At 56.7% G+C, this 22,884-nt stretch overlaps 7 protein-coding genes across 7 annotated transcripts; 3 read left to right on the forward strand and 4 right to left on the reverse strand.

The window, feature by feature from the left end:
• Nucleotides 1-1,775: 1,775 nt before the first annotated feature.
• Nucleotides 1,776-3,364, reverse strand: B0H18DRAFT_257028 (uncharacterized protein). The gene has a single exon (XM_048037317.1). It carries the CDS (start codon nt 3,072-3,074, stop codon nt 1,917-1,919), a length of 1,158 nt encoding a protein of 385 aa, XP_047894808.1. The 5' UTR covers nt 3,075-3,364; the 3' UTR covers nt 1,776-1,916.
• A 183-nt stretch (nt 3,365-3,547) lies between these two features.
• B0H18DRAFT_1001132 (uncharacterized protein) lies at nt 3,548-4,263 on the reverse strand. The gene has a single exon (XM_048028275.1). The coding sequence runs from the start codon at nt 4,118-4,120 to the stop codon at nt 3,926-3,928; it is 195 nt and encodes a 64-aa protein (XP_047894809.1). The 5' UTR covers nt 4,121-4,263; the 3' UTR covers nt 3,548-3,925.
• A 1,889-nt stretch (nt 4,264-6,152) lies between these two features.
• B0H18DRAFT_1084554 (WD40-repeat-containing domain protein) lies at nt 6,153-8,673 on the reverse strand (the record flags this gene model as incomplete). The annotated part of the gene is made up of 5 exons (XM_048031806.1): nt 6,153-6,995; nt 7,054-7,523; nt 7,576-7,999; nt 8,055-8,154; nt 8,594-8,673. The coding sequence occupies 5 exons, from the start codon at nt 8,671-8,673 to the stop codon at nt 6,153-6,155; spliced, it is 1,917 nt and encodes a 638-aa protein (XP_047894810.1).
• A 1,144-nt stretch (nt 8,674-9,817) lies between these two features.
• On the reverse strand, nt 9,818-11,997 carry B0H18DRAFT_1001139 (uncharacterized protein; the record flags this gene model as incomplete). Its single annotated transcript, XM_048028276.1, has 3 exons — nt 9,818-10,859; nt 11,100-11,169; nt 11,226-11,997. Coding segments are annotated over 3 exons (1,884 nt in total), but the record flags the coding sequence as incomplete, so codon positions are not given.
• A 3,388-nt stretch (nt 11,998-15,385) lies between these two features.
• Nucleotides 15,386-17,459, forward strand: B0H18DRAFT_1001147 (uncharacterized protein; the record flags this gene model as incomplete). Its single annotated transcript, XM_048028277.1, has 7 exons — nt 15,386-15,873; nt 15,927-16,005; nt 16,041-16,674; nt 16,732-16,966; nt 17,018-17,185; nt 17,231-17,293; nt 17,343-17,459. Coding segments are annotated over exons 1-5 (1,473 nt in total), but the record flags the coding sequence as incomplete, so codon positions are not given.
• Nucleotides 17,460-17,679: 220 nt separating this feature from the next.
• On the forward strand, nt 17,680-19,708 carry B0H18DRAFT_1001148 (uncharacterized protein). The gene is made up of 4 exons (XM_048028278.1): nt 17,680-18,910; nt 18,965-19,199; nt 19,256-19,419; nt 19,471-19,708. Exons 1-4 carry the CDS (start codon nt 17,715-17,717, stop codon nt 19,487-19,489), a joined length of 1,614 nt encoding a protein of 537 aa, XP_047894813.1. The 5' UTR covers nt 17,680-17,714; the 3' UTR covers nt 19,490-19,708.
• Nucleotides 19,709-19,822: 114 nt separating this feature from the next.
• B0H18DRAFT_1001150 (uncharacterized protein) lies at nt 19,823-22,449 on the forward strand. The gene is made up of 3 exons (XM_048028279.1): nt 19,823-21,721; nt 21,776-21,922; nt 21,978-22,449. The coding sequence occupies exons 1-3, from the start codon at nt 19,856-19,858 to the stop codon at nt 22,272-22,274; spliced, it is 2,310 nt and encodes a 769-aa protein (XP_047894814.1). The 5' UTR covers nt 19,823-19,855; the 3' UTR covers nt 22,275-22,449.
• The last annotated feature ends 435 nt before the right edge of the window (nt 22,450-22,884 follow it).

The following is a 22,884-nucleotide window of genomic DNA, read 5'->3' on the forward strand; positions in this document are numbered from 1 at the left end:
GTGTGGCTCTGATAAGATCTACAAGAAATATCGCGAGGTCTTTGACTCGGTTATGGAGGGAGAAGCAACAACAGTTGCGTGCTCGAAACAGACAGAGGTGCGATACATTGTGGGGTCTCCGATCGACGAAACTCTGACAAATAACAGGAAGAGCCCAAGGCGTTTCAGGCGTTCAACGCGGGCGTCGATGCGGTGGTGGGGAAGCTGGGTATGGTAGATCCGGCATCCCTCCACGCCATGAAACGCAAATGGATGTGCACGGTAGCGAGCCCGATGCATGTCTGACAACACGCTGTACTAACACTCACGGAATGAGGCCTGTAGGGACTACGTTTCCAGCAGAATCGACCTCAGACGCCATGTCAATGACTGCCGGCCGCGAAGGTCCGCCAAACTTCACGCTGAAGCAGTGCAGCAACCGCTGCCAACTCGTTCTCTCGCTCGTCTCCCAAGACTCCACTCTTTCAAACACGGCTAGGACGGCCGGGTAGATGTGGTATTGCAGTGCGACGTGCCACTGACGAAACCACAGAAGCGTGTCCGGTAAGTTCCACAAGTCGCAGGCAGTGCTCCGGTCGTAAGAGGTCTACTCGGACATGCATAAAGCGATCATGATGTTCAAACTTCGCATCCGGACAGTGGTACAGAAATTGACGTGGTCGTCACATCGGTAGTGCGAATATTCAGTTCAGCTCGGAGGTCATGCTACTGATCGTGTCAGGCTCGCGCCAGCTGATTGCACGAGTGGTAAACCGACGAACTAAGTGGGAGCGGTAGCCAGGCAGGTATGTTTCTGGCCGTGTGTACGGAATGATTATGCTAATTAAGGGCACGAACCAAGGATCTCCAAGTCAATAATGCACAGCCCCTGTCGTCTGTTCATCTAACGCTTCATGCCAGTGAAGGCTCTTGCCCAAACCGATGGCGCTTGGCGGCGGACCATTGGCAGAAACCACGGTAAAGTTGATTTCCTACACATGCGCTGTCCATGTCAGCATCAACTGTAGTTACAGCTCCCCCAAGGCATTCAAACTTCCACTCGTATGCACTGCGTTCCACTACCGTCTCTGATTCCCCCAAGCTTCGTTCCGGCAGATACGGTCACATGATCGCGGTACAGTCGCGTTTCGCGTGAGTAACCGATACACTGTACGTGCACGGTTAGTAGCCCACGAGCCAGTTTGTTTGAACAATCGTAAGACTCATTAGATAGCTACTGTACATCGAGAAGCTGGAATAACATAAGCCACGGCGCGGAGCACAGAGCAAAGCTAATCAGGAAGAGGAAATGGAAACGGTAAGCAAAAAGAACGACGATGGACCCGATACACGGCAACAAAACCGGGATTAGCACAGAAGCGTGCGTACGGAATGCGAAGTACAAAACTGTGGTGGAAGGAGGGACGGGGGTGGGCTAGAAGGCCAGCGTGTCGCAGTCGGCCAAAACATCATGGGCAGGCACGAACGACGAACGGGCAAACATACACGCATGCTACTTATTCACAGCAAAACCGAAGAGTGACGCGAGGGAAGGGCGAACATCGACGACGAGCGAATAGGAGGAATAATGGAGGCTGGGCTACAAGGAGACCGTCCCGGCGCCCGAGGGCGATACAAGTGGTTGCACATAAATAGTACCTGTGAGAGAGACGAGTCGTGAACAGGGTCGTGAGGGCGTGCAGAGCTTCAAAGCGCGCGGGCGAAATGCGAAGAGGATAAATACGACGGCCGGGTGAAGGCGGTGCGGGGTTATCTGGGGGTCAGCGGTGGGGCTACAGTTGAGGGTCCGGTGTTTAGTGAACGTTTGAACTCGTACAGCACGAAGTCCTTCCTCGACGTAGAGTCGGCTATACATCGGCTATAGACAGGGACTGGCGGCATCACAACCACTCTGGGACGACGTCCCACACGCGCCCTCAGGTCCGTGGAAGATCGATCCCGGCCGCCAACCCTCCTTCGGCTCCAGACGCCCCCGTATCGCTACTCCGGGGCGCACCCGGGGCCGCATGGTGCTCCTCGAATAGTCTGCGTCCGACATCCGTCATCGACCCTAACCGCGACATAGATCCAGCAGCAACCGCAGGTGACGGCGAGACATTGATGAAGTCGCTCAGGTTGAATGAGCCATTGCCCGGTGTGCTGTCGGCCGGCTGTTTGACAGCCCGTACACGCGCAGACTCTGGCTGCGGCTCAGGCGAGGCTGGAGGTGGAGACGCGTATGAACGGTCGGTGCGGGTGGGGGACGGCGCCGCAGGCAGCAGGGAAGGCGCACCAGGCTCTGTCGGGGTGGGCGGAGTAACAGTCGGTTCCTTGGGCACAGAGGATTGTGACGGATTCGGTGTTCCAGCATTCGGACTTGTGTTCATCGGCGAGCCCGACGCCTGGCCACTCTGCGTGTATCTGTTGTATATGTGCGTCATGCTGCCCAACGAGAACTGACTGGAGGTGGTCGACGCGTTTGACGTGAAGCTGCCAGTGTCTTCTCTACGCAATGCCCTCCCGCCACCGCTCGACGCATCATCTCCACCGCCCCCGGTCCCGCCGCCATGTGTAGGGAACAGAACGCGTCCCTTGAGGCCAGAGCCGGATGATAGGGCGCGGAAGCCCGCCGCGTCTTTGTTGTCACGGTCACGAGCCGCGGAGGCGCGCACGGGCGATGGTGAAGTTGCCAGGAAGAGCAGCGAGTTCGCAGCTTCGGCATCAGTGGGCGGGTGAGGCGTGCCCGAATGATCGGACGGATACATAGGCCGCCTACTCGTCTTTGGCGTACTCCTTCCCTCCTCGTGTGTATTACTTGATTGAGAATGGTCATAATGGATTGCGGAGTCAGCAGTTGATGCTGGAGTGCCTGAACGGGGCTGCGACATGCCAAAGGATGCCTCCGACCTGACCGAAGCTGGCCCAGCAGCGGTGCGTGCAGAGCTCTGTTGAAAGTGGGGGAACGAATGGGACGACCCTGCGTCGGAGCCAGCCGATATACTCGATCGCGGTGAGGACGCGGCCTGAGATATCGAGGTCCTCGACGAAAGCAGCAACGACGTTAGAGTGGCCGCAGCCTGCATGTCAATATCCATATCCGCAGTACTGCTCTGCTGTTTCCCCTTGCCCTTGCCGCCGCCGCTCTTCTCCCGAGCACCTCTCTTACCCTTCGACTTGCCGGACGTGCTCTCTGTGGTACGAGATGTCTTGCCGCCTTTGCGTGAAGGGGACGGTGCTTGAGGTTTCGCGGGTGCAGGGACGGGGGATCATGGGGATTATGAATTGTGCGCGGCCGTTTGGCCGGCGGCGGCGCTAGAATGGTGGCGAATAAGCTCTGCGTCGCAGACGCAGTCACTGGGGCGGGTGGGCCCATAGGACCTTTGCGACCAGGCGTACGCCCGTTTCCACCAGGCGTCATTCCAGTGTTCCCTTGTGTGGCGGGGTTATTGTAATAGTTGCCGGTCCTGTTTGCCACAGCGCGCGAGTGCAGTTGCGCGTCATTCTCGAGATCATGGAGCGTGTTGTGCGCCAGATTATTGGTAGCTTTGAACGACGCGTATGATAAACGCGTCCGGAGACCGCGAGTGAGCTAAAGAAAAAAATACAAATGGTGATTAGTCAGATTCATCTCGGGACAAGTTGAATACGGAGGGGTAGTGGAAAAGAACGCATATAATGCAACGAACACTGCAAGACATAAAGACGAAGGAAGCAAGAGGATGGTCGGCATCACCTAACCGCCTCCTATCCGAGATGAGGATCGGCCTGCAGACCCACAACCCAGCTCGGAAAAAAGTCACAGTGGCGATCTTGCGGACCAAGCCACGGTGAAAATGACGGAGAGCAGAGATGTCACATTGCTTGGGTCTGAACACGGTTTACCGCGCCCGACACGCGTATACGGGCCCACGGTGAGGAGGTTCGCGCAGCCACACCTTCGTACAGATCAGAGGGGAAATCGCGCACATACCTTGCCAATCTCGGCCCTTGCGAGGAACTTCTGAACCGCTCTCTCCCTCTCCTCTTTATCGGCAGCGCTGACACCGTTCGTCGCGGGGGTTGCGGGGGCGACGGGCGTGTGGGGCTGCATATATGCAAGCTGGGGCGAGGGGGTCGTTGCTGACGACGACGGGGTCGCCATCGTGGCGATGGACGCGTGTTCTGGGACGACGAGCCGGCTTGGCTGGGGAGGGGGACGGCGGGGGCGTGCGGGTTGGCTGGCGAGCGCGTTATCCGTGGGGGACGTGTGGGAGGGAGACGCGGGTGCACCGCGGCGAGTCGGAGTGAGCGCGTCGCGTCGTCGGCGTCTGCCGGTCCTTATGTAATCCCACGGGCGCCTATGGGCGCCTCTCGCCGGCGGTGCGTCGCACGAACGCGAGCTCGGGCGACAATTGAAAGGTTCCGTAACGTGCGGTGTTGTGCGCAGGTGTTCGGACCCGCCCTTTGCGCCTTCCCCTTCTGTCCGGACAGCTCGCCTGGGCGTGCTGGACGCACCGCCAGGCTGCGTAAACGGGTTTCGGATCAGGAGACGCTGCAGCCCATTTGCAGAACTTTTCCGTCCTGGTGGCACGCGGGATTAATCATAAGCGACACGCCTAGGAACCGATCACATGGCCGGACCAGACGCACGTCCCGCCACGGACGCGCCCTTACCAACGTAGCGTCATACCCGCGGCGTGCTACGGAGCGCGAACCGCCCTCGAAGCTTCGAGGCGTCCGTGTCTTGGCCCTCGACGTAGATCGTTGCGTTATCTACTCCCCCACGGTCAATCTCAGCAACAACTTGTCCAGCCTCGGGTTCGAGTTCGTCTGGGGTATCGAGATCGATCACACCCGCCAGGTCCACCGTCCGGGTCCTCTATATATATATGGATTAGGGGAAAGGCGAGTCAACGGCCGATTTCCAATGCCTGAATCACTACTGTACGGAATTTTCAGTACTATAGCCATTTGACATGTGGAAGGCCAAATTATCTGCTGGTCTCCAGTATGGTCGCAGTGTCAGGTAGGTCAGCGACAGCATAATACCCGTCGCTAGAAAGGACGACTGCAGCTGCGAGACTGTCACCCTTCTGGCAGGTGATCACAAGCAAGACAGCAGAGCAACCCGAATTTGGCATGCATATTCAATCCTGATGTACATTTCGGCAGCCATCATGTCGCAGATGCGAGAAGAATGCACGGACTGTCACAGCGCCACCCACGAATCCCATACCATCCATTCCTGCGATGTGAGTCACAGTATCGTGCCTAGTGCCACTTCAGGCGAATTACTGATCAGTGATTCTCCTCAGATTTATTTCCCCCCATCTCGGTACAATGACATATAGACGAGAATAATGTCCGCGCATGACATGGTCTGTTTTGGTGGCACACCGCCGAGGCATCATGACAGCGGTGGTCGTTGTTTAGTACACGCCTGTACCGTACTGCGTGACTCCTCAGTGCGATTCGAGAATAGTATGGCAACGATTCCCACCGTATGCTCATGCTTCCTTCGCGACCTCAACTCTGTTGCCTCGACCAAACGTCTCTCCATGAATCCATCTTGAAATTCCGGGCCAATGTCTGTGCTCGGGCCACTGGGTCTGTGAGGACGCGCCGCGACGCGTCTCCCAAGCGAGATCCATCTCGATCGCGTTCCAGACACGTGGACCGAAGACCGAGGTTCGGCCGCGCCACAAGCGTGTCTGCCCTGCATTACTGGCACCCTCAGTGGGTGAGTGTTGTCATAAGTACCAGGAATGTATAAGTGTGAGTACTACTACTGACAACATTCGCGCAGGAAAGCCCTACATCTGGTGTCCTCTTGAGAGCATATGTGCACGACGAAGAGCCAAATCGTCTACCACGGTGGCCATACCAGGCGTACCTGTCCCCTACCAGGCGTAACTGCCCCCAGTGCAACTGACAACTAATCGCATCCCCAAGAGCTCGCCGAGACCCGAGCCCCCCTGGCGAGTGCTGGCATAATCATGATAAATCGTTAAATTCGTACAGTGACAAACCGACGGAAAGCGTGCATAATTGTACATGCATGTAGACATGTAGGAACCACCGTCCGCAGGAGCGATTGGGAAATATACATATGGAGAGATGCACCACACACAGCATGAGCAAGCACAGGGACACAGATACGGACATACACAAATACAGTCTGCAAAGCGAGCCCTTCACGCCCACTGGGGATCTGTCCACCAGCGCTGCTCCGCACCGCGCACCGTCCACTCCGCGACGCCCTTCACGGACGCGACATAGATGGACGACCCCGTCGGGTCAAAGCACGTACCCGCCAGGTCAACGTCGACGTCGGGCTCCACACGCTCCGCCCGCTTCTTGCGGCGCGACGACAGCCGCCGCACGCTATACGGTCCTGAACTCTCGCGGCGGGCGAGCAGCCCTGGGCGGGAGACGCGTAGATGGTCGGACGAGCGCGAGGGTACTGGTGGCGACTGTGGGAGGGCAGGCGACGGCGCGCGCGACGGGGTATGCGACGAGAAGCAGTCGGACTCGGGCTCGTCCACGTCCATCGCGTCGTCGTCCTCCGGAGGGTCGCGCTCGCGTTCGCTCATGGCAGTGTCCCGGACCTCCCCACGATCGAGGACCGCGGATCGCGTGCGCAGACCCTGCTGGTTGAGCAGCCGGCGTACGTCGTCTTCTACCTGCGGGTCACCTAATGGCGGGATGACGACGATGCCATCCACGTCGTCATCTGGGTTCGCCTCTTCTCGCCCACGCAACCGACGACCGATAGCCCTCCTTCGTGCGTTGGTCTCGGAAGTCGAAGGTATGCGAAAGGTGTCCTCGAGGGCACCACTGAACAAGACTATCCGAGGTGGTGGCGACGAACGAATACTTGGCGGCGAGAAGTTGACAGGGGGTGGAATAGACGGCGATGAGGACCTCGGCCGGATAGGCATCGTCTCTAGCACTGGTCGTGTAGCAGGCGTAGGCATACGTATGATCTCCTCTTTCTCGAAGGTCTGGGCGTCGATGACATGAACGAGATTTGAGTGCTAGGAATGATGCAAATGTGAACATCGACAAGGACAAGGAAAGTAACGATAGCCTTACCTCAGTGAAGGTCAGCACCTCTCGCCCGACGCCAGGTGGACTGAACTTCACGCTCCGAACACCCCACCCGGGTGCGTTGCCCGCTCCCCTTGTCCAGTCCCACGGCTGATCATACAGATATCCGCTCGCCTCTCCAGTTGCGATTCGATCCAGGCCTCTGCTCTTGTTCGTTTGAATTACCTTCAACGGTTTCGTGCTCCTCACATCCCAAACAACCACGGCACCCTCTTGCGATCCGACGACAAACTTCGAGCCATCTGCGGAGAACGCAGTCGAGAAGGACGCAGGAACAGAGTTGATCGACAACGCCGATGGCGTGTAATAAAACGGGCTGTTCGCGATGTACGGTGAGAGCGACAGCTTCGCAATCGGATCGAAACGCAGATGTGCGCCGCCCGCAATGCGATACAGGAAGACATCGGGCGAATCGCCCACGCATAGGAGTGTCCGTCCGTCCGGGGAGATGGACGCTGCATCTATCTTTAGCAAGCGACTTTGATGAAGCACAGCTCAATCACTCACAATGGTTAACAGCGACGTCCATCCTGAGCTGTCCGCCGTCATGAAGCCTCGGCGCATTCGTTTTGTTCCGCCGCATGCCGATGTCGAAGAACTTGACAGTGTGATCGTTGTTGCTCACGACTAAGCGTGGTTCGACACTGCTCTCGTTTGACTGCGTCAAGTTCATCGATGTGAGGGAGACAGAGTTGTTGATAGAGCCTGGTTCGATGGTGAACTTGTTCTCCCACTGCTTCTTCCCGAATCCCCGTGCTGGCCGACGAGGGGCTCCGGCGCTGGTATATCCAGATGAGGTGGATGTGAACACGCTGAGGTGAAGCTCGGCTTCCTGGCCACCCGCTGCAAGTATGGTATCATCTGTGCCAGGGATCGGGAGCGCAGACACGGAGTTAGGAATGAAATCAAGGTCTGCAAGTGTGCGTGGAGTCTATCAAAGAAAGGATCAAGATGATGATGAGCATTGCGAAATAAATCACACGCACCGAGTTGGGGGCGTGAATGTCGTGTTCGACAATAGAATAATTGTGCGGATAAGTTACGAGGCCTTTGTCATGAGGACAAATTACAACATCGCGCAACTGTCTGGAGGATGCAGTACGCTGTCAGCTTCAATGTTTTAGATGGCGACAACGGCGAGTGGCGTCTGCAATAGCACGCTTCGATGCAACTTCGACGACGCAGAAGTTGTTTTGGAAGAGGAAGAGGACTTGGTTCAGATACCCTAGCCTCCAAGTTGCCACACGAGTGTTGCACTGGTCATAGACACTTTGTGCATGTAGCACTATACCCCATGGCCACACGTCCTACGCATATACCCAGAGCTATCGTCTCGGATCGTCATCAACGCAATCCTGCAGTATACCTCTCGAAGTCCGACGTTGATAACCTCTCTAGGAGATCGCAAAGGAGTGTCCGGACGAGAGCACCGTCGCGCGCGCTCGCCACACTGTGAAGTGTCCGCCGCCGAGAGCCGCCCAATCTCCACGCCCAACAAGAATAGGAACTACGATGGGACACTCACACATGTCCAATGGTGACCCTCGCCGGGGCGAGCGCGCGCGGCGCCGTCGAGGTCAGCAGCGTCGAGATCCCGCGGGCCATGGCGGGTCGGTGGTCGGTCCAAAGCACAACGTCGGGGCACCGCCGAGTCGCCACTCCCTGGCCAGACGCAGAACGTTCGCGAGTCGCGAGAAGTCGCCGCAGGTAATGGGTCCTAGCAAGTCGTAGGCAGAGAGTTACAGCTACAATGTCCGGCCGGGGCTAGACGGTGGCCTGTCCTCGTGCCACACAAGTCGGTGAATCGGGTCGGTCTAGTGTCCGTGCGTGGCTGTCCGGTGCAGGTTCGGTGACGTCTGTGCGTTAGGAAGGCAGACGCTGTCAGTATCTCTGAGAGCGGCGTCGATGCAGTGCAGGGTGATGTCGAGGCGGAATGGTCAGAGGTAGTGTGTTATACGCATGGGAGGCGGTGAAGTGCCTGTGAGGTCGATAGGAGGCTCGGGGACAGACCGGAGCCTGCGGAGGCGAGCCTGAGTGCAGCCCGTGTACTTATGCCAAAGCGCGCACAGCTCTCAACGCCACATGCAGTACTAACGTCGAGGATTGGTCGAGGACTAAGTAAGTACCAGGACCGTCACTAATGCCGACGGCCAGAACAGCGTCGCACAAAGAATAATACAATAACGTTAGTCTTGTTGTCATAAGCATCGAGTACAATAAATAGCGATCTCCAGCTTCTACCGGGTGTCTAGGCTACAAGGATTGGTTAGAGTTCGAGACCAGGTATGCAGATGGATGGGAAGAACTACAAGGATAGGCACTTCTGTGGGAGATGACGAGCGACCAGCAGGGAACACGGTTGATAGCGAGGGACGAGAAAAGCAAAGCGAGGACTCGGGCCGAGAGCAACGCGTAAACGATTCGTACAGTACACAAACAAGAAATCGCACGAAGCGTCCAGCTGTAGGGTAGCCATAGCAAGAGCCAGAACCCAATAGATACGAGAATATAGACACCAACGTCAAGGGCATAAATGAACGTTTATGGGGAGCAGCCGCCACTCATATCGGGTATTACTACATGACATACCCGCCACCGGTGCCCTGCCAGGGGCCGTCCGGGTCGGGCTTCATGTTAGGTGAGGCGTCGGGCATCTTCATCTCAATGCCCTCAGGAAGAGGCACGGTGACCTCATCCTGGATCTTCCGGCACTCTGCGCCGCCTTCAGATCGGACTGCGTGGCCGACCATCAGCTACCGTGAAAGGACACGGCGATCATGAGGATACTCACGGTGGCGGTTAAGCGCGTCCATCCTGGCAAAGTTCTTCTTGCAGCCCTCGCAAGGATAGGGCGGATATTGAGATGCAACTGCTCGTGTCGTTTACAATCGTGTTGCCTGGCGAAGCCTTTGCCACACCCAGGCCATTTGCATTGGAACGGCTTCTCTTCCGCATGGGACCGTAAGTGACCTATATCACAAATACGCGTCAGCTTGACTACGCATGGCAGGAACGATGCTCGACGGGACTCACCCTTCAGATTGAAGTGCCGCGTGAACGTGCTTCCGCACCCCGGGACGGGACACACAAAGTTCGCCGGTTGCTTCCGCCGCTTCTGGCTCGCATCCGCGGTACTCGGCGTCGTCACGTTCACCTTCGCGATGTGCGCGGGCACGCTGCTCGTGTCCATCGACATCGAGCCCATGCCGCCGTCCATACTCATATCTGTGGTCATCATCGTCCCCGACGGCGTGCGGTGCATGGCGGTCATGCTGACGCTCATGGGCATACCGCCCATGTCCGGTAACAGCCCGTACCCAGGCCGCGGGCTAGCCGACGGCGACGGGTACGGGCTCGCGCGCGCGCTGCTCGCGCCGCTGCTCCATCCTGAGATACCGCCCATGCCAGGACGCTCCCGTGACCCAGAAGACGCGCGGCGATGATGGCCACGTATTGACGCGACGGGCTCGGCGGGATGGAGGAACTGGCGAGTAGCCGCGTTCCGAAGGAACTCCTGCTGAGTGATGGACGGCGGAGGGACCAACATATCGTTCGGGTTGAGGAAGGAGGTGCTCTGGTGACCGTAACCGTAGTCTTCTGAGCGCACAACGCGATGGCCTCTGCCGTCGGATTTCGTGCGGCGTAGGTTGGATGCGGCGATGTCGGGCGAGAGGTAGTCGTTGCCAAAGGAGCCGAAGTTGAACTGGTTGGAGAGGTTTGGCTGTAGAGGTTGGCCGCCGAATGTACTATGGACGGGACCGGCGGATGAGGGATGGCGGAGCGACTGGGTCCTGAGGGAAGGGCCTTGTTGAAACAGCTGGTTAGAAGAGGAAGGACCGGGGAGGACATCATTCATATTGACAGTCCCCGCGGACGCAGGCCGTCTGCCGTCGTGAGAACCCAACACACTGCCATCAGCGCTCATGCCGGCCCCTTGATGATGGCCACCCAGCATGGGCACGGTATCCCAGGTAGGAGGTCGGAGCGATGTATCAGACAGGCTTCGCGACCGTTGTGGCGCTTGCGCCAACAAATATTGTTGGGCCTGTGACGAATCACCCGACGCCTCATCGCCGCCGTAGGACATTCCCGATGTACCCACTATCATTTCATGTCCCATCAGACAATGCATGATTGTGCAACTGAGGGCAACATACCTTGGTCCTGGATGGACTGCGACAACTGAGCATGCGCATCCCAGTTTGCCGGATCTGAGGACGTCAGTCCGTGTTGACCATCTACGAAACATGAACAAGTGTGCTGGCATGACATTGTAACGCACTCACCCGAGGGTACATTTCGGAATAGGGACGGTTGCTGCCCATCGGCACCTCCACTGACAGGCGTCGCGGGCACAATGTGAAGTTGCGGGTGCGCTGGCATGCCATCGCCAGCAGGCGCATTGATAGTCGGGGGTGACGTAACGTCAAGTCCGGTCGAGCTCGGAGCTGGGCTGGCAGGGATTACCAGTTGAGGCGGCGACGGCGCTTTCTGGGCTGGCGGTGACGAAGGAAGGTTTTGAGCACCCCATGCCGGAGACTCAAAGCGCAGGCCCTCGAAGTTCTGCTCGAAGTCTAGGTGGGGAGACCCGTTGTTGTGTCGAAACGAGGAAGTGGAGGACGCATGGCTCCGGGCGTCGTCTTCCGCTCCATTGCTTGAAGCAGGTGAACTGTGTTCAAACGGGCCAGACTCGTTCGTCGCAGGGACCTTCCGGTCGAACGCAGGCGCAGGGGTGATGGATACGTGCGGGAAAGCCTCGCCAGACATGAATCCTTGGTCGAGTGTCAGCAGGGTGCCAGAGTCGGGTATATCGTATTCAGTGGGGTCGTACTCCTCCGTGATGGTGATTCCGGATGGGTTGTCGAACAGATTCAGGGCGTTGTCGTCGTCGAAAGAGGGGAGGTCGGAGATGATGGAGTAGGGGGAGTTCTGGTACGAGCCGTTGTAGGACGGGGTGTGGGGAAAATGGGAGTCGGGGGACCGAAGTCAAAAGTGTCGTAGGGAGAGCCGAGATTTGGCGACGCGTCGATTTGATTGCCGTCCAGCTCGTTAGATGGGGAGTGAAAGTCTGACACAAGGATCGTATCCATGGCTGCGTGGATGTCCGAGCTTTGTAGGCCCGCAGGTACTTGGGGAGCAGGCGATGTATGCTTGTGGCTAGGCGAGGCTGTGTACCGGAGCGAAGGAGCGAAGGACGGAGGCGGTGCGACAAGGAGGAGGAGGAGGTCAAGGCCACGGGAAGAGACTCGACAACTTATGCGGGCACTTGTCCGCCGTGCTTCAGACTCCGCTGATTGCTCGCGTTTCGTCCATCACCACCCATCTCGCCGTCTTCATGCCCATCCTCCTGCTCCAGCACCAGCCAGCTGCGCACGCCGCTGCCCTCTGCGTCTTCCGAAGAACATCTACCTACCCAGTCATCCCAATTCTACGCTGCCCAGCCATGCACCGCCCTCCCAGAGGCGGTGCCACAGCTGGGAATTTCCCGATATAGCCGCGCGCCCGAGGGCGCTCCTTAGGTAATCGCCAACGCAATTGTCTTTGGTCTCTCCCGTTCCTCCACACGGTGGCCGTTTTCGCTTCCCCTCTCTTGCAACTCCCCCTTGCCCACATCAATCCACAGCGCTCTCCCCTGTCTTTACGCGTGTCAGTCGTCAAAGAAGCCAGCGACTCTGATCAATGGGGCCACACCGACCAAGGCCGCTGATGTTGTTCGCATCGTCAAATCAAGTTTCATCACATCTAGCATGCAGTATGCTGAGCCGAAGGGCCCACTGCTCACCCTCCTGGCAGACACGCGTTCCCTTGCCTACGATCGGGCTGCTCAATTATATCGGCTGCCCCGCCAAGCTCGTTCAGCTGTAGATCCGGGCAATGGAAGGTATCCTTTCCCGGTCGACAGCATGAGCAACAAGCCCGCGGCCGTGGGCGGCGTGTTGTTTTTGTTGACTGACTAGCAGATCAAACCCGCATTCAACCTGGTCGTCTTGTTCAATAGTCTGACAGCTGAGGTCGCCCCCCTGTAACGTACTTCATCGCGGTACACACCTTGTCCAACTGTCTGATCGGCTTGAACCGGGCGCGTCGTCTTGCGACATGGCTTCTCGCAGCTCTTGTTGCGGGTGCTTTCGCATCCTCGAATCTTCCCGTCGAGCCGGTGATTTCTCGTTGTAGCGTGCAAAAAGCCAAAGTCTTCGTGTGGGACCCACCGACGCCTATAAGTGATCGACCGCACTGTAGGCAGCGTGATCGGTGCCGCACGGGCAGATCGAGTGGGGCTCATATCGAGTTCAGCAACACCGCCGCTGCACAGCGACGGGGTCTCGGATGTCGGGTGAGTGCTTAACCTCTCAAAACGCCTCCAGGGGCGGCGGAATTGTCGCCATGGATCTTGCACATTGACGCCGACCGGTCCTGGCGCAGACGTGTCAAGGCTGCTTGAGTTGCGCGTGCAGTCCATCCCGCCTTGAAGCTTGATGCAATGCCTCGACTCCGCCGATATCTTATTCGCTTCACTGTTTCGTTCTGTGGCAAAAAGTCCATTTGCCACCGCTTTCAGCGCAGTTTTTACATCTGGCTGACATCACTCTCGTCCCCACGCGTATCACGACTTTTGCATTGTTCTTTCAGCGTCACCTCGAGGCTGCAGCGTCCCGCCCGTGCCAGTTTCGAGTGATACCCTCATGTGAGTCTTCCATTCAATGAAAATTGTGGTGACTGAACTGGCGCCTCTGTATCCGACGCGGCGTGGGGCTACTTGCTCGCCGGACTCTAGATAGTCAGTCTTTGAAGAACTCGAGAAGATCCTACAGTTCAAGTTCGTGATCGATCGCTGATGGGCCTGCACCTGCGAGAAGCTCTGCGCTGACGATGCACTTCGGTCGAGTCGGTCGAGGTCCGAGTGCATATCGCACTTCATACTTAGGCCTGAACGCAATAATCAGAGCATTCGGGTCGTCGCCTCTATACCTCTCGCCTATTTTGCCCGTATCGTGGTTCACTTCCACCTCGTCCCACCTTGTCCAACAGCGGTGGAAATCGACCACATCCGCACTTCGCACTCTATCGCCTTGCGCGGACTACGGTGGGCCGTTCCCACAGTCATCTCAGCCACACAGCCATGTTCCGCTGACATCTGTCACTGCGATGCGGAGTACCGGCGGCCCTTGCCAGTTGCCGCCTCGGACTCGAGTTGCCATCCCTGCGCAACTCCCATAACAAGCGAACAAGGTTTGATTCTTCTGTTCTCATCACGGCGTTGCGTATGGTGCGATGGATCGATGCTGAGGGTTTTGTGTCACACAGAAGAGGAGACGTTTACGGATGGGATCGTTTCAGGCGCATCTGTCCTTGTCCTGAATCGTGTTCTTGTTCTTGTTTAGTCTCAACTGCGCGTGGTGGCCACGTTGCACGGCGTATGAACGAGATGGAGAGACGGGCACTGATGTGAGTGGTTCAAAATCTAGACGTATGCGTCATGCCTGACAGCCTAAGCGCGGGTTTTGTTACCCGCCGTTGTCGTGCATTCGATGGACCGGTGCTCGCACAAATGGAGGCTCGAGCGTTCCAATCGATTCTAGTGTATCCCCTGCAAGAGGCCGGACATTCACTCATGCAATCAAGATGCGTTACTTCACGCAGTACAGCCATCGTCGGTGAACGATTTGGATCGCTCGGAGACATCACTCGCCCTCGGGCCATCTGGTCTCACATTAGTGTCGCGCTGAATACTACTTTCGGTTCGGGACTCGGGACTCGGAACTCACGCGCACGTATCAAGATCTCACATCTTCCCAAGGTTGTGAATGTTGTGATGCCAGACAATCCCGGAGGACGCAGACTTGTACACTACACGCCAATATGCATCACCTTCCATCATTGACCATCGACGGGGATACGTGACGAGGCCCCCGAAGTAACTTACTCTCATGCCATGTACTGTCATGTCCGTGATCCTGATTTCAACAGATAAGTTTGCCACATTTTCGCACCGGTCCTAGCCTGTGTTGCCGGCTTGACTGTGATGCTCACTTTAACTATCTGTGTTGACGTGGTACGTACGGTGCATACCGATGTCGAGGAGCCGAGGCATCGTGCGCTTTCCACCTTAGTAAAGCACTCATTCTCGAGTCATGCGCGGTACCCATGCAAATAGGGTGGATGGGTGGCTACGAGTCTTTGAGCTGCTCGACTAGGTTCATTGTCGCGTTGACTCGCAGCCCAGTCGGAAGTTGGCAATTGGAAGGGGTTGCCTAGACACGATCACGTGCCTTTCATATCAACCGCACAGCGCAGGCGGCAGCGGCGACCGCCGACTGCACCTTGTCCTAAACGTGCAGTAAACCTTGAGCTTGATCGACGCCTATCGACCCATTTGCCATCCAATCCCCGGCCCTCATCCACTGATCTCCACTGACTTAGTTGTATCCGCTGCTGTAGCTCCTCGGAATGGACTTCGACGATGACGATATCCCGGAATGGCTGAAGCCGAAACGGAACAAGCATATAGCTCTGCCTCAGGCCCTGCTCGATGAGCTCAAATCCGATCCGGACTTGGGTTTCGACCGGTCGATCATTCACCACATCGATGACATGAGTCTTGGTACACGCGACGCGCTATTGAAGTGTTATGTTCTGGGGGAGGGGGACCACTACGTGAACACTGGCGAATCCTGGGAGGATGAAGACGGGGACTGGTCTCTCTCGAAACAATTCTATCCGGGGAGTAACAGCACGTACCTCCACTTTGCCGCTAGACTCGGAGACGTGCCGTCTGTCTACGAGTGTATCCGTCTCGGAGTCGATGTCAACTCCCGTGACATCAAAGGGCAACGCCGCTGTACTCTGCCGTCATGGAGGCGACTAGGTTCCATTATGACTTAGTCGAGAGGACGCGCTTAGGGAGCGACGCTAGTACCACCATCGCGCACCTAAAGCGTCTGCGGCATATCGCGAAAGTGCTGCTCGAGCAGCACGCGACTCCAGCCTCGGTCCGCACGAGGGTGGGCATTTGACACCTGTGCGCCTAGCTTGGTACGCTCTCGATCTCGAGTTGATCGAACTGTTCGCGATCCACGGAGCCGCAGAAGTCTTGACTCTCCCAGTAGACATCGACATACACTCAGGAAGGGCGCCGCTGTGGGCTGCCAATGCCGCAAAGATCCCGTCTTTCAGCAAACTCGTATCCCGGTTAGCGAGAGATGGGCTGCCGTCTCGACCACCGCGCCGATGCCCCTGCTGGTCTGGCAAGCTGCTCTCCCAATGCCACGAGTCAGGCTATCATCCATATCCCTCCGACTTCCCGTGCGTCTGCGGCATGTCCAAGACATACGCGAAGTGTTGCGAACACAGGAACTTCGAGATCCTCGAGAAATGGGACGTAGAACGTAAGCGCTTGACGGTGCTACGGCGCGTCGTCGACGACAACTCGATCACGTATCAGAATCCTTTCTCTGTGCTCAGGGCGGTGACCGAGATCAAGGAAGGGGACATGGAGGAGGAGAAAAGGCTCGTGGAGATGGCCATCAAGCTCAACGACACCATGTCTGAACAAAAGGCCGATCCCGCTTTCCGCCATGTCCTCTCGAAATATCTAGTCTTGCCTCGGTGAGTGACACACCGATATCATCCAACTCATTCTGATACAAGTCTGTATGCCTTCAGACCCATGAATAAACGGTATACGAAAAACCTCGTCAAGACCTTGAGTGACAACTGGAATGCCGCTGTTGATGAGTATATTGCGCTCGGGACCGATAGTCGTAGCGTGCTCGAGATCGAGCAGGCCGCCAAGTTTGACTCCGATTTCGGGCCAATGTGGAAGAGTTGTGAAGCACCTGGGTGTACGGCAATAGAGCGTCCGGGGGTCAAGATGAAGTGTTGCAGCGGATGCAAAACGGTCCGTCAGGTGTCCCTGCACGCCCATATGTTTGCTCACTATGCCGTCCAGACATACTATTGCAGCGCAAAATGCCAGAAAACGGACTGGAAGAAACATAAGGCCGAATGCAAAGAAGACAGCCAATATCCGCAGGCGCTGCGATCCCAAGTCATCTATTCTGCCATCCTCGATGAGATTGTGAGGCCCTTGCACGAGGAAGATGCATTGCTTGAGTATGTACGCTCACTTATAACCGAAAACTGTGACTCAAAAGTACAGCAGTCTGTTGAAGGACAGTCTTTGAGAACTCCATCCTGTGGCCTGAAGTTACCAGGCTCCCAAACTGTGCGTAACTGCTCTACAATTCCCAATACGCAATGATGACCCCCAGCAGAGTCCAGACCGGCATCAGTCATTGCTCTGATATCTCGTCTTGTCATGTATCCACTTCTACAGAATCGCTATGATTCTTTGCGAATGCAAAGCCATGCCGGTTGTATGTGTGTGATTATGTATGGGTGATGGCCACGGCGGGGCTCTTCGACAGTTTGATTCTGAGTCACTCGGTCAGGACCGCTTAACGCGAAAGAGCAACGCTTGACACTGACCCTCACTGAGCAGTGAGACTGGCCGCAGTGACCAGTCGTGGCACGCGACCACGTGACCCCGAACCTCGGGCCTCGGCCCCGGCTATGGTTTCGATGTTCGCGAATCGGACTGTACCGTGTACCGTTTACGGTGACACTCATTAATCATTACTCGACAGATGCCTCCCTCCGAGCCCACACCTCTGGCCTTGGGCGAAGACGACCATACAGATGACGCGGTTCCCGACTGGCTTCAGCCGAAGAAGAACAAGTTCATATGTTTGCCCAAGGATCTACTCCACAGCCTCAAGTGCGACCCGGTCATTGACTTCGAGAAGTCCATGATCAACGACCCAGAGGAAACGGGCATGGCGTGCGACTCGCTGGTTAGGTTGTATGCCTACGGCGAAGGAGTATCGTACGTGCATCACGTCGACTCTGACGGCAGAACCGGGGATCCGGAGCTGGTCGAGTTCCGTTCAGAAGGCCAAAGCACCTGCCTTCATTTCGCGGCGAAGCTCGGAGACTTGCCCCTCGTCTATGAATGCATTCGCCTCGGACTTGATGTCGACTGCCGCAACGTCAACGGCCGTACTCCCCTCCACTTCGTAGCTCATGAAGTATCGCGTTGCAGTCTCGGTCTGATCGCGAAGCAACAGACGAACGACGATACCAGCGAAACCATCGCTCAGCTCAAGCGTCTTCGACGCATTGCAGGTGTCCTCCTAGAACAACACGCCGACTTCCGCCTCACCCCACATGGAAAACCACACAGCACGCCTCTTTATTGGGCCGTGCACGCCATGGACATGGAGATGGTCGAGCTGCTCATCCTCCACGGTGCTTGTGATGCCATCACCCTCTACCAACTATGCTATCAAGTAGCTCAGGACAGCTCATCCGCATGTGCATTCCATCCCGAGAGAATGCCGCCTCTGATGGACCTCGTGCGCCGACTCGAGCGAAGTGGTCCATCACCACGTCCGCCACGCCAATGTCCCTGCTGGTCTGGAAAACTTCTTTCCGACTGCCACGGAAAGGGTTATCATCCTTACCCATCGAGCTTTTCGTGCATCTGTGGCCTGTCCAAGACGTACGAGAAGTGCTGCAAGCGCAGAAACTTCGAGATTCTGGAGAAATGGGACGAAGAGCGTAAGCGTATGAGGGTGGTCAAGCGCATGCACGTCGATGGCTCTGTTTATGATTGGAACCCTTGGAGAATATCCGATGTCAAGAACTCCCCTACAGAGTTTGAGCAGTTCAAAAAGGACAGACATCTAGTCGCTGCCACCATCCGGGTCAACGACGTCGCCATAGAGGAGAAAGCCGATCCCGCGTTTCGGTATGCGCTCTCAAAGAACCTGGTTTTGCTCCGGTGAGTAATTGACGTTGATGTATTGTAACATCGTCTTACTTTGATGCTTCCCAGGCCCATGGGTCGATTGCTCACGAAGAATATGTGTCAACAACTAAGCGACAGGTGGAACGCTTACGTTGATGAGTACATTGCACTTGGCACGGATTATCGAAGCGTTCTCGAGATCGAACAGGTCGCGAAACTGGATGTAGATTTCGGGCCACTGTGGAAAAGATGCGACGCGACCGGTTGTGAAGTAGTTGGACGGCCTGGCTTTAAGATGAAGCGCTGTCAAGGCTGCGAGATGGTAAGTCGCGCTATATACACATACTATGTAGATGATCCGAGCTCACCCGTGTACAGATATATTATTGCAACGCGACATGCCAGAAGGCGCACTGGAAGCAACACCGAGCTGCCTGTAAGGCGCGCAACCATCCGCCACAAGCATTACGGTCTCAACGGATCTATACCTCCATTTATGATGGTATTGTGAAGCCTATGCATGAGTCTGGTGTCCCACTCGAGTAAGTCTGCTTAATTGACGGGTACGCGCAATACAATCTCATTGACGACAGGTATTTTGATCGTCTATGAAACACTACCATTCACATTTGTGGATTTCACCGCGATAAATTTCTAAACCTCGTTTTGCAATGCCTCATGCGTATTCACGCGTGCAACGTTCACTTTGCACCCGTTAACTGCATGCGTACGCAGCAGCAATCCTGTTCTGTTGGTCGATTCCTTCATACCGCTATGTAGTTGCCTACTCTGTCTTGCCTATTCTCGCTCTTGTTATGCATTTGCTATCGTTCGGTACAATGGTCACAGTCAAGCTGTCGCTTGGTCGTGCCGGGCGCGCGTCTGCCGATAACCATGTGATCGTTCACCTTACCCACGCGTCCCCGACTTTCACACTGCAGTGCCGCAGGTTGCATCGTCGAGAACGTCGACGGCAGCATGTCACACCTCGGCTACAACGTCTCGTACAATGACCACTATGCGCGCCATCCGTCCTCCTCACCCGTCATGCACAGGGCCGTCGTCCCCAACTCTAGCACAAGTACAGGCGGTGGTCCCACGCCCTTCAAGGCTCCTGCCCATAAGCATGCCCACCATTTGCACTCCATACCTCCACGCGAAAAGTCAACGAGGACTCTGATCATTGACCATCTTCTATGGGTCCATGCTCGTACACGGTTTGCCCAAGCCCGTGCGGAGTTAGGCATGACAGACCGCACAGGCGGGCCTACCTCGAGTAACTATCCGCATCGTGCGCGTCCAGAGAATTACGAGGAGGAAGAGGAGATGTACAGCGACGGTGAGGATGTTACCCATCTTCAGGCACGGGCGGGCGGCCCTGGACATACTCACGGCGAGGAGGAGGACGAGCGATTTGATATGCAGGACCTCACGCTCGCCCGCTCGCTGAGACAGCGGGCGGAAGGCGTAGAGAAGGTAGCGACGTCTATGCTCGACCAGCCTCCGGAACTCCCACCTATACACCCGGACGACCTGCTCGATCCCCCTACTTCTCCCCAGCTGCGTCCCCAAGCACCGCAGCGACATCCACATAAGCTACCGAATGGCGTCCGACTGCGACTGACGGTCGCCACTGTGATTAATGACCTATTCTCTCGGAAAGCACCCACCCCCTACGTCCGCCCCTCCGGCTCTACATCGTCCGCCCCTCCGCCAGTCTCCACATTCCCGTCTGCTCTCATACCGCTAAATGCTATTTCATCTGGTGCCAACCCGGATTACCGCAGGCTTGTCCCCAATCAATACATCCGTTCCTTGTATGACATCGGCGCCGATCCCGATACCCAGAATTCACCACCTTCCCTGCGCTGTCCCCGACATCTACACATGGGCTGTGAGATCTGCGTAGAAGCGAAAGCCCCGCCTCCTCGCATGGGCCAGAACCGAACACGCGGCACCCAGGGACGAGCAGGATCTACAACGGGCAGCAGTCCTGGCGATGCGCCCCCCAGCGGCGTACCCGGGAGCAATGGGCTTGTAGGTGGGGTGACAGGGTGGCTGGACGGTAGTGGGATAGGCTCCGGATTGGCGCGGCCGGGTGAACAGGGTACGCTTCTGCGACGGCCGACGGACGCTCGCGAGGCAGTCTATGCAACCAACAACGAGGATGGCACGCCACAAATGTTCAACACAAAGCTCGCAGAGCTGATCGTGCGTTTCATGCGGCTCAGTGCGCTCGTAGCAATGGAGCTTGGAAGAGAGGCGACGGAAGACAGAGCATCGGTGGATGGGGGTGACAGCCGGCGGGACGAGGAGGGAGCTGCGGGTGCCGGGTCATCCACGGCGGGGCCTTCGCAAACTGGACGTCCCCCGACATCCCCACAGACATCTCCACGAACGTTGACACAACGTAATCTCGCAGAGGCTGGGTTCTACTACTATGCCCTGCGTCCGTCGCGCGAATGGTACTACTTGTTCGCTGGTCTCGTCACCCGTGCGGTTTTCGAGGGCTACATGACAGCCGGGTGGCGCGGCACAGAACCTCTCGAGCTGCTACTAGGTATCGGCTTGGGCACGAACCTAGACCCAGGCGCTCGCCCACAGAGTGCTGCAAGGTCAAGGGATGCTACCAATGGTGCGAAAAATGCTGAGTCCGACGAAGAAGAGGAGGAAGAGGAGGACGAGTTCGGGGAGTTCGACCCGGATGATCTCCCCGACCTCGATGAGGCGGCGCGTGTGCTGTTCCCGTCACTGAGGGATTTACTCAACGGTGCGTCCGGAGCACCCCGGAGAGAGGGTGCGGAGCTCGAGTACGAGCTCGAGATGAGGGAGCGGCTGCAGCGCGTTAGTCGCTTGTGCTCGTTCTCGTCGGACTTACGCTAACATGCAGATGAATAGTTCTATGACGTTCCACCATCGACGCCTGACCTGGCGACACACATGGAAGATCTTCAGTGGCAGTACCCTGCAGAGGCAGTCGAGCGCGCCGCTGTTCGTTTTTGCGAGGCCATCGCGCGGTGGCGAGGAAAGCCGGAGCTCGAAACGGTGCGCGACTGTCCGGTGTCACACACGCTGCCCCCTGATCTAACTAACTTCGCAGTACAAAAAGGCACCGTGGATTGTCAGCCAGCGGGAGCGCAGGGCGAGCGGGACAGCCATGTCAATTGACGCTCTTGTGCACTCGAACCCTACCAGCCCCTCGAATAATCACGCCACCCCTCCGAACAGGCAGCCGTCTGGACAGCAGTTCAGACCAGAGCCGAGGCAGCGCAAGCCTCCCATTGAGAAATACTTCACTCAGCCGCAGTCGCTCATCATGCAAAACCGCAAGCGGCGCCGGTCGGATGAAGATCGGGGAGATGAGGGTCGGAGGCTCCCGCCCGCGGTGTTCACTTGAGATCAAGCGTTGGTATCAAGGATTGGGGAACTAGTGAGTTTGTTGTACTATACGCGTGTTCGACTGCCTGTCTTGTTGTATATGCTGTGTGTGACATTTTGACGATGTTCATGTATAGTAGGATATGGTAGAAGACGATGATGCCTTTGATCAAGATACTCACCTCGCTGCAGCCCCCACCCCGCCGATAAGTACGAGGATCGAAACGAAACGAACAAGGCTTTATGCAGCAGGTGAGAACGCTTTTCACTTCAGTCTCATTCCAAACGACATGATCCAATAGACTACAGGCCCCCACAAAAGACCTCCACTCAGTTCGAGTCCCATGAGCCGAGAATCGCGCACCGTGAGGACAGCTTGAAATATCTATCATCGCGACACGATGCTGTTAACCTCGAGTCCCAAACTCGCGTCTGAGTGGCATTTGAGACAACACGGGTATCATGGGCCAGCAGCCCTACGCCTATGCCCCCAAACTGAACGGTAGGATGAACAATGCATTTGATGATTCGCCTTAGAATACGGCGCAAGTGATCGAGCGTTGGTCAATCTCCGGGTCGCATCACGATCTCACTCATACTATCTCAGTAACAGGCACTCATTGTACGTG

The sequence above is a fragment of the Fomitopsis serialis genome, assembly GCF_022376445.1.
Source record: "Fomitopsis serialis strain Sig1Antser10 chromosome Unknown B0H18scaffold_24, whole genome shotgun sequence".
Lineage (NCBI taxonomy): Eukaryota > Fungi > Basidiomycota > Agaricomycetes > Polyporales > Fomitopsidaceae > Fomitopsis > Fomitopsis serialis.

What these genes read in the sequence shown, in the direction of transcription:
- B0H18DRAFT_1001132 (XM_048028275.1), bottom strand. Translation starts at nt 4,120, where the DNA reads ATGGCGACCCCGTCGTCGTCAGCAACGACCCCCTCGCCCCAGCTTGCA.
- B0H18DRAFT_1001150 (XM_048028279.1), top strand. Translation starts at nt 19,856, where the DNA reads ATGTCACACCTCGGCTACAACGTCTCGTACAATGACCACTATGCGCGC. An exon ending in TGAGGGAGCGGCTGCAGCGC is followed by an intron (nt 21,722 to 21,775) that starts GTTAGTCGCTTG and finishes GCAGATGAATAG; the next exon opens with TTCTATGACGTTCCACCATC. An exon ending in GAAAGCCGGAGCTCGAAACG is followed by an intron (nt 21,923 to 21,977) that starts GTGCGCGACTGT and finishes CTAACTTCGCAG; the next exon opens with TACAAAAAGGCACCGTGGAT.
- B0H18DRAFT_257028 (XM_048037317.1), bottom strand. Translation starts at nt 3,074, where the DNA reads ATGGATATTGACATGCAGGCTGCGGCCACTCTAACGTCGTTGCTGCTT.
- B0H18DRAFT_1001148 (XM_048028278.1), top strand. Translation starts at nt 17,715, where the DNA reads ATGCCTCCCTCCGAGCCCACACCTCTGGCCTTGGGCGAAGACGACCAT. An exon ending in AAGAACCTGGTTTTGCTCCG is followed by an intron (nt 18,911 to 18,964) that starts GTGAGTAATTGA and finishes GATGCTTCCCAG; the next exon opens with GCCCATGGGTCGATTGCTCA. An exon ending in GCTGTCAAGGCTGCGAGATG is followed by an intron (nt 19,200 to 19,255) that starts GTAAGTCGCGCT and finishes ACCCGTGTACAG; the next exon opens with ATATATTATTGCAACGCGAC.